The 9,644-nt window shown below is 42.8% G+C and overlaps 1 protein-coding gene across 1 annotated transcript; it reads left to right on the top strand.

Annotated features, from left to right (window-relative positions):
* Nucleotides 1-1,282: 1,282 nt before the first annotated feature.
* LOC147637529 (endochitinase 4-like) lies at nucleotides 1,283-2,591 on the top strand. The gene is made up of 3 exons (XM_086799314.1): nucleotides 1,283-1,863; nucleotides 1,965-2,070; nucleotides 2,183-2,591. The coding sequence occupies exons 1-3, from the start codon at nucleotides 1,443-1,445 to the stop codon at nucleotides 2,487-2,489; spliced, it is 834 nt and encodes a 277-aa protein (XP_086655440.1). The 5' UTR covers nucleotides 1,283-1,442; the 3' UTR covers nucleotides 2,490-2,591.
* Nucleotides 2,592-9,644: the final 7,053 nt, after the last annotated feature.

Raw genomic sequence — 9,644 nt, 5'->3', positions numbered from 1 at the left:
GAGCCTTGTATCTCGTTGGATGCCATCTTACATGCCATTTTGGTGTTATATTATGAATTATAGAACTCCTTCTGTGGTACTCATGTGATACACTTATATATTTTTAACTAAGGGACCCGCGAGGGGCTTTGAGCATGAGAAAAAAACATAACGCTTAGCCATATTTAATTGAGCATAAAGTTTCTTAAATGAGGTAGTGAAAATATGATCTTATGTTTTTCAATTTGCAATTTGAATGTAGTTCTCCGCAAGAAGGTAGGAGAGACCCTTACATTTTGGGCTTGGAAAGGACCTCAAAGATCTCTCCCAAATGGGCTAATTGAGAGGTTTTTGGGCCTCTCGATCTTGTGCTTCAAAAAAACCTTGGGGGGGGGCCTTGTATAATTCTAAAACAAAAGTGAGGGGCCCTTACATTCTGGGCTTATGAGGGACCTCTAAAGTCTTTCCCAAAAGGGCCAATCAAGAGGTGTTTAGGGCCCCGAGAAATCCTGCCTTCAAAGAAAGCTTAGGGGAGGCTTAGCATTGATAAAATGGTACTTGAATTGATGGCTACTAAGAAGTATTATATTGGAGCTTTGCGATCGTTCACATTTTTTACTTTATTAGAGGTGTTGTTGAGTTAACATGCCACAGTAATTGAGTCACAACTCTTTTAGCTTTTTGAAGTTCATCTAAAAGGTAAGTTAGCTGCAAGTCACATGGTGGGAATTTAGCTACCTCATGACTCGTAGAGGTGTTGAAGGGCCCTTAAATGGGCAAATCAAGTCGAGGTAGTAAAGGTCAACAAACCCTAAGAAGGGAGACTTAGCATAATTCCACTGCCACTATATTCTTGAAAAAGATAACTAGAGCATTTACCCAAATGAGATGGCACGGATATGTAGTACTTAGTATATCAGACTCTTTGAAATTGTGAGAGATTCCGTTGGGTTGGCATGAATGACGAGTCGATTAGCTCTTTTGACTTTTAAAGATGATTGAATGATGTATGTTGTATCAGAGTTTCTCAAAGTGTGACTGAAGTGGACAAAGCCGCGCCCGGCGCATCGCCTTTTTGACTGTGAAAAGGTGTTGGTCATTGCGAGCACTAACCTTTTGTGCTCGCCATGTGTGTGTCATACACGAAGTAGTGTGTCAAACTCCGAGTGGACAAAGCCGCGTGCATCGCCTTTTTGACTGGCGCAGGGACAACGTGTACAAGCGAGCTTCTCTCGCTCACGGTTGAACTTGTCGCGGCTTGATCTAGTGACACCCTATAAAGAGCCCCTCCTGCGCTCCATCCATCACACACAAACACACACCCCCCCCACTACTCTCCTCTTTCTCTACTAGGAGGCAGCTCTAGCTAGCCCACCACACCCAAGAAGTTTTGCGTTTCAACACAAGTAGTTTGAGCGTGCTCTAGTTTCTCTGCTCGAGATCAACTACTCGGCTTTACCGATATGGGACTTGGCGCTCCCAGCACGGTGTTGGTGCTGGCTTTGTTGTGCTCCGGCTTCTACTGCAGCTGCTGGGCGCAGCAATGTGGCAGCCAGGGCGGGAACGCAGTGTGCGCCAACAACCTTTGCTGCAGCCAGTATGGCTACTGCGGCAGCACCGACGACTACTGCGGAGCCGGCTGCCAGAGCGGGCCTTGCAGCAGCGGTGGCGGGTCTGGCGTCTCCGGCACAGTGACAAGCAGCGTGTTCGCCCAGTTCCTCTCGCAAAACAGCGGTTCAGGCTGCCCTTCCAACGGCTTCTACACCTACGACGGCTTCATCGCTGCGGCTAATACTTACAGCGCCTTCGGCAACACCGGCAGCTCCGACGTCCAGAAGCAAGAGCTGGCGGCCTTCTTTGCCAACGTGGCCCACGAGACAGGAAGTAAGTAGTATTGACTTCCCATGTACCCTAGCTAGGGCGCATGGACGCTATCGATACCTCAATTAGCATCTCTAATTATGCTGATCTCGATACTCCCACAGGCGGTTGCTACGTGGAGGAGATCGACAAGGCCACCTACTGTGATTCCTCAGCGCCCTGTGCATCAGGCCAGCAGTACTATGGACGCGGACCCCTCCAGCTCACATGGTACGTAATGCTGCAGCCGCGCCCATTCAATCAGCCGCCCGCCCAATTAAATGTGTCTGTGCTTTATTATAATCCTTCCGTCCACTGCTCATCATCGTTGCTGCCGCTGCAGGAACTACAACTACCAGGCCGCCGGCCAGGCCATCGGTTTCGACGGCATCAACAATCCGGGCATCGTCGCGCAGGACCCCACCACCTCCTTCGAAACGGCGCTGTGGTTCTGGATGACCCAGCAGTCCCCCACCTGCCACGATGCCATGGTGAACGGCCAAGGCTTCGGCGCCACCATCAACGCCATCAATGGCGGCCTGGAGTGCGGCAGCTCCGCAAACCAGGCGGAGCAGCAGGACCGCATCACCCGCTACCAGTCCTTCTGCTCCATCCTCGGCGTTGACCCCGGCAGCAACCTCACGTGCTAAGGCCCCAAACGGCGGACGCAAACACACTGCAAAAGATGCCGATTACATGTCATTTTTCGTGGGTGACACTTCGGAATTAATAATAATAATAATAATTGGCTCTTTTCCCTCTCCACAATAAGTTGAAAATATCTTGTCCCCAAACTCTTGAGATTTGCTCCTCACTCTTGTCTCAAAATGCGGCATGCCCTTCAAAAGACTAGTGTCAAGACCCATCTCCAACGGGTTGAGCTAAGCACACCATTAAAAAAGACAACTTTGTTAAGGCATAACCAATCACACACATTGAAATCACTCTTGTCGCGGCATGCCCTTCAAAAGACTAGTGTCAAGACCCATCTCCAACAGGTTGAGCTAAGCACACCATTAAAAAAGACAACTTTGTTAAGGCATAACCAATCACACATTGAAATCACTTAAGACACAAAGATGGTATCTACTACATGAGAAGCAAACTTCTCTCTTAGGGGCATCTCTCTCTCTCTCTCTCTCTCTCTCTCTCTCTCTCTCTCCCCTTCCCTCCCTCTACCTTTCTCTCTCTCAAGCCACACACACCCACATAGGCAACCTCTCTCTCTCTCTCTCTCTCTCAAACAAAGACATGCATCTTTCTCTCTTAGGCACATCTCTCTCTCTCTCTCTCTCTCTCTCTCTTACACACACACACATATATACATGCACACATTCCTATTCCTCTTGCTCTCTATCACTCACACACACACCAGTGAACTTGCATGACGAAAAATTTTGATTTGTCAAGATACCCAATCATAAGTTGCCGCATGGCATTGATGGATATGTGGCTTGCTACTTATACTACTATATTATAGTGGCTGGCAAAACGAACGGCAATAGACTGCTATATATGTTTCGGCACAGTTATCTCTCTCTCTCTCTCTCTCAGAACCCTTTCTTGTTGGCACGAGCTTAACACCATCCCCATTGGCACCATGGTCATGGATATTCCCATCATCATACCCACATCCACCATCGCCATTACCATCGTCGCCACCATCATCATTAATGCCATCACCCTTTTGAACCGCTACTTCATCTTCTTCTTATGCATGTGATGCCTCTACTGCTTTGCCCGCCTCTTCTACAGTACCCATGGCGCTACCATCTTCCTGGCATAACTTCTTCGTTGAATGGACATTCGACTTGAGTTCGAAAGTTTGTGAATCGCTACTTTATCATCATCATCATCATTAATACCGTCACCATCACCATTCTGAATCGCTGCTAGATTGTCATATTCACCTGCAAACTTGTGAGAGCTTCATGGCGCCAAAGCAGATCATCAATGGCAAGACAATGTCTAGGTATTGTGATCATTTTTCGATTAAGGTGGATAATCATCATGTTTATATTGGTGATCATTATAGTAATCAGGCGCTGGTGGATCTTGCATGCTGTAGAAGAACTCCCTCTTTGAACTTAGGAAAACACTAACCAAAAAAACCTCTAGCAAAAGCCGACGGGGAACCCCCGATAGTAGATGGCAGTTTGTCCATCATGCATCTACACCAAATATTCGATCAAGACAATTTAATTACCTGGAAGATTTGGCTTTAAATCCATGGTCAGTTGGATGGCCTCGATTTTGGTAGTTTTCTCCGATAACGTTCCCAACACGACTCGCGCGAATCTCCAACATTTTTGATCACCAATTGTTTATCCTGATAACCAGGCAATAAAAAGAAAGGGAAAGCCACCACCGTCACCGAATCGGTAGCCATGAAGAAGAGTGGCAAAAGAAATGTGCTGTTGCAAGACAACACTGAGAAGGGGGGGATTCGCGGGGTGTCAGGGGCACGACCAGGAGATAGGCGGCTAGGCCCAGTATTGTACTCAAATACCTTGCAGTGGATGTTGCGAGAGTTTTCCTTAAGGAGATCTTCCGATTGCATGGTTTACCTAGGAGGATAGTAAGTGAGTGAGATCCCAAATTCACATCGAAATTCTGGACTGCATTCTTTAAAGTAGTAGGAACTTTCTTAGATATCAGCATAGCCTACCACCCCGAAACAGATGGCCAAATGGAAAGGGTGAGTCAAGTAATTGAAGATATCCTTCAGTCATGCTATAGAGCAGGGAACCCAAGAAGTGGTTAAGTCATTTGCATGTGGTCGAATGCTTCTTATCATCGGAGCATTGGAGTGAGTCCTTTCAGAGCTTTGTATGGACAAGATTGCCTTACAGCGTTGACTTGGTCTGACCCATTGATCAGAGTCGAAATGTCCAAACAAATGCTTGATGACATGGACCAGCAGATGCAATTAATCCATAAAGATATAAAGGCAGCCCAAGACAGGCAAAAGCAGTATGCAAATAAAAAGAGATCCAAGAGAGAGTTTGAAGAATCAGATATGGTCTTCATTCGAGTACGACCAAAAAGAAGTTCCTTATCCTTAGGGAAGTACAAGAAGCTCTCTCCCAGATACTGTGGGCCGTATGCTGTCATAAAGAAAGTAGGCGATCCAGCCTACAAACTTCTTCTGCCTCCCCATCTCAAGGTACATGATGTATTCCATGTCAGTTTGCTTAAGAAGTATGTATCTAGCCCAAATCACGTGCTTGATGTGATGAGCAATTGATCTCTCTGACTCAAGGCTAGATGGTACTCCAACCTGAGGAAATCCTTGACGTTCAGAAGAAGATTCTCAAGAGCAGAGTCCTCAGAGAATTCTTAGTAAAGTGGAAGTTCTTCCCTCTAGAAGACGCCACCTTGGAGAAAGAAGAAGATTTGGCAAAAGATTACCCTCACTTTGCGAGACGAGGACATCTCGACGAGGATATCTCGCGTTTCTTAAGTGGGAGAGGATGTGGGTTTCCTCCTCAGCCTTAATATCAAATAAGCCTCTACTTCAATCCCTTGTAATCATTCTATGATTCTGAATACAAGAAAATATCATTTTTCCCTGTTTTGCCTAGTGAGATAAAAAAAATTCTAGAGAGTGGTAAATCGAAATTGGAATATTTTTGGATAAATAAATTCTTCAAATATCAAAAAAAATATTTCCCTAAAACACAAAATCAAAATAGATTTTCCAAGGTGCAATTGGAATTAATTAAAATTGATTCAGAAGACCTTAGCCTAAGGGTCCAGATTTTCAAAAAAAATTGATTATGGTCCAATTAAGGTTTCTATGCCAATAAGATTAATCCAAGTGTTAGGACAAGATAAATCCAAAGAATAAAAAAAAATACCCAAAAATGAGTAAATGCCCACATAAGATGAAGAGTTGACTAAGTACTAGGTTTATTAGTTAAAAATTATGGTGTATTAATAAAAAAATGAGATATTTTAGAGTAATCATGCATTTTTGACACATGTGTAAGGAAAAGGGAGACTTCTAAGGAGGCACCTATTTTACATGCTTAGATGAGTTTAAAACTCAAAAATAATTGGATATTTTTTGTCTCTCCTCTCTCCTAAATCAAACAAAATAAAAAAGGGAGCCAAACTGGTCCAAAACTTGTCCAAATTCAACCAAACTGAAGCTCAAAAATTCTAGAATTCAGTTGGACTCAGTTAGTGGCCTCCCTCTCCTATAAATAAACCCTCATTCCTTTGTATTATTATCTGTGAACTAAACTATGCCGGTATTACTCTAAACTAAGCTTGATTTCTATTATCCCTCTAAAAACCTCTACAAAATTGAAGAGATTGGAGCTTCTCTCTCTCTTGAATCTTCCTTGGTGACTCCTACGACATACCAAACCAATTAATTGGTTGGGGGCCTCTACAGTGATGACTAAAGAATCAAGCATTTTAGGAGGTAAAGAGTATGGTCTTTTTTCTATAATTTCTAAATGTTTCTTTCTTCTCAACCCCTCTCAAGCTTGAGAAGCTTTAATTTGCACCCACCATAGTTCTAACTTCTCATGTTTATGCACTCATACTCTTCAAATCCACTTCTATTAACATTCCTTTGTGCTTAAGATTGCATCTTGTCCTTGCACAAAATGCGTCTCTAGTCTTCTTGATGCATATACAGTTTGGGTACCACTAACACTGTATTTATACTTTACTATGTTGACTTAGGTTAAATATTGGCAGTTTAGGGTTCTAATACCTGTATCTTCGAAAAACCTACATCAGTGATATGCCCCTTCTTACCATTTTTGTTTCTATTTTGTTTTTTCATTATGAGGCTTCAATGCATAATGCGGGATGTCGATGACTAAGTTTTTTTGTTGCCTTGTCTTCTTATTTTTTTGTGAGCAAGAATTATTGGATTGTCTCGGACACACCCAATTGTGGGCTTCCCTTATCCCATGTGAGTAATCCAAAAAGGTATGCTTCCACTATCCTATATCCTATTTACATTCTTCAAGATGCTCGAGACAAGAGTCAAGACCACATGGCCCATACACTCGGGGGGTTCACTATATGTAAACTCTCTATATCACATGCATTCAAGGCCTAATTTAAAACCCCCTTATCTGTAAATTTTTCATGAATAAAACACACCCTTTTTCTATTCAATCTATAAATACCCCCTTTAAATGGTACCCTTCTATATGGTAAAAATGTCTAAAAAAGGGATTTTAAAAACCCCTTCTATTGAACCCACATACTACGCTTACATATTTATGAGTGACCTCCCCGAGCCCATATGTCTGTCTCGCATGTAATGATGCCAATAATTGTGGCAGATGGGTAGGATTAAGCACGTCCCCCAATAACATATTCTCACATATACACCCCCACTTAATATGCTCGAGATAAGAGTCAAGACCACATGGCCCATACGTGTGTCCCGCATGTAATGATGCCAATACTTGTGGCGGATGGTGATTAAGCACATCCCCCAATAACATACACTCACATATACACCCCCACTCAAATATGCACCCCCACTCACACATATGCTTACACACATACCCCCACTTACATGCGTATCTCTCCCACTCACATATATGCCATGCATGTAGCAACTATTGGTCAGTCAGGTAAGTTGCCATGCATACACTATGCCTGGGAGGTTGTTAAAATACATGGATCTAGAGCTCTCCAGCCATGGAGATGATATCATGAGTGTGTGTGTGTGTGTGCGTGTGCGTGTGTGTGTGTGTGTAATCAAATGAAGCTTTAGACTTAAATTTTAGTTAGGTTACAAGATTGATACTTGTACTCAAAGAAAAATTTGAGATGTGATTGCATTATTCATTGATTGGAAATGACCCCTTTTATATGATGGAGGTATATATTGGGTTTTCTTGATCATGTGGGATTACCCTTGCTTGCTCATGTGGTAGCATGCTAGGTTAACACTCACTCTCTACCAAATCATCTTGTTCTCCATGGCACCATATTTCACAACACCCCCCCTTGGTACCATATTCCTAGGCTACTGCAAGGTGGTTGGATGTGAGGTGTTACAACATGTCATCACCCCCCCTTAGTGTCAACATGGATACTTATTGTGGTTATGTGTGTGGTGGATAAAATGAAATGAGATGAGATTTATGTCTACTCATATGGTGACCCCTTTTTAAATACATGTAGGCTAAAATATAAGCTTGGGTAGTTAGGTTTGATAAATTGCTTGCGGTACTTGTGGTCTCCTTTACTTTTCTTGATGAAGACCTTATGTGGTAACATTCATGCTTCTTCTTCATGTCAATGTTAATTCCCAGATTCTCTTCTTGTCCACATAGTTGTTCTTCTTGTTGTTATGTGGAATCTCCTTTGTCACAGTGCCTGCTTCTTTGGCTTGTTTAAACATTGATTTGATTCATGAGGGTTGCATTGATGAGGTGCATTGCCCAAGTGTTTTCCCCTTCCCCAATGATCTATCCATGTGAATTGTTTGTTAATGAGGGTCCAAGGCAAAGAAAAACCTTATCTTTTTGTATTGGAGAATGTTTGTGGGCAGAAGTCCCCTGCAAAGGAGATTGTTATTATTGGTGGGGGAGGTCTTGCCCTCTTTGTGTTGAGGGACAACGACTTTGTGTGTCTACTAAAGTTTTCTCTCCCTCTTGATGTTTTAAGCCCTTCTTCTGTAATGGGGAGAAGCAAGCCTTTGTTTGAACATGCTTTAAAAAACTATGCTACTCCTTTATTGCATCCTTCCTTCTCTCTAAGGTGCTTAAGTGGACTCACTCTGCTATGTTGTGAGCTAGTGGTCTTTTGCTACCTTCACTGACCTTTGTTGTGTTGCCCTATATCTCTGGAGCTCTGACAAAAACTCAGTACATAGACCTTTGTATAAATGTATGCTATTATGTGTGTGTGTGTGTGTGCATGCATGGAGTATGTGTATGTGGGAGAATATGTTAATACCAAGTTCTACACCCACTATTGGGCACTAATGATGTTAGTGAGAATGTTGCAGTATCTAGTCTATACTATGCATGATGGAGTTGATGGTTTATTCTCTTGTGGATGACTACCATGAGGTTATAAATTTCACTTTCTTATAAGGTTAATTTGGGCATGTTCCTGGATTCATCTAGTAATATGTCTTTTGCTACCTTCACTGTTGCTTACTAGCTTGTGAAACTGATTTTGGATTTTCATCATTGCATACCAATGGAGTTAATTGCTACCTAGTGAAGAGAGTTTGCTTGGGTACTCAAGATTGTAGATGCTTTTGGTGTTTGTAATGAAGAATTGGCCCTTTTTCTCTCCTTCAATTGTTTCTTAATATAGCTACAAGCTCCTCTCCCTCTTTGTTCAAGTTTGCTAAGACTGCCACTATTGGTTGGAGTTAAATATACGACGGCATTGTGTAACCTCTTTCTCTGTGTCATGCCCACAACTATTACATTACATCTCTTATCCCTTTACAAAAGGTTGTGTTTTTGAAGCCGTTGGTGTGATATGCCACTAAGTGGGTAATATCCATTACTATAAATGAGGAGGGTCTAGCTCACCATTTCTGCTACTTGGAATGGTGGACATAGGTGAGAATTGTTGTTATACTACACTTGGAGAGCTGCTTGAGGTTGGGCACATTGTTTCCTTCTCGTCTTCACATCCTACCAAATCTTGTGCTCCATGGCATCATATTTCTTAAGATGGGTAGCCCTCATCTTAACAACTCCCTTGGGATTTGCCGTTAGATTTGGTATTATTGAGCATGTCAAGTAAGAATGCAAGTGCACATGTGCAAGTAACTCTATCCCCAACCAATCAAAACATGG

The sequence above is a fragment of the Cibotium barometz genome, chromosome 6, assembly GCF_041138505.1.
Source record: "Cibotium barometz isolate CiBa-2024 chromosome 6, ASM4113850v1, whole genome shotgun sequence".
Classification (NCBI taxonomy): domain Eukaryota; kingdom Viridiplantae; phylum Streptophyta; class Polypodiopsida; order Cyatheales; family Cibotiaceae; genus Cibotium; species Cibotium barometz.
Note: the sequence above shows the minus strand (reverse complement) of the source record. Positions and strands in the feature narration are given on the sequence as shown.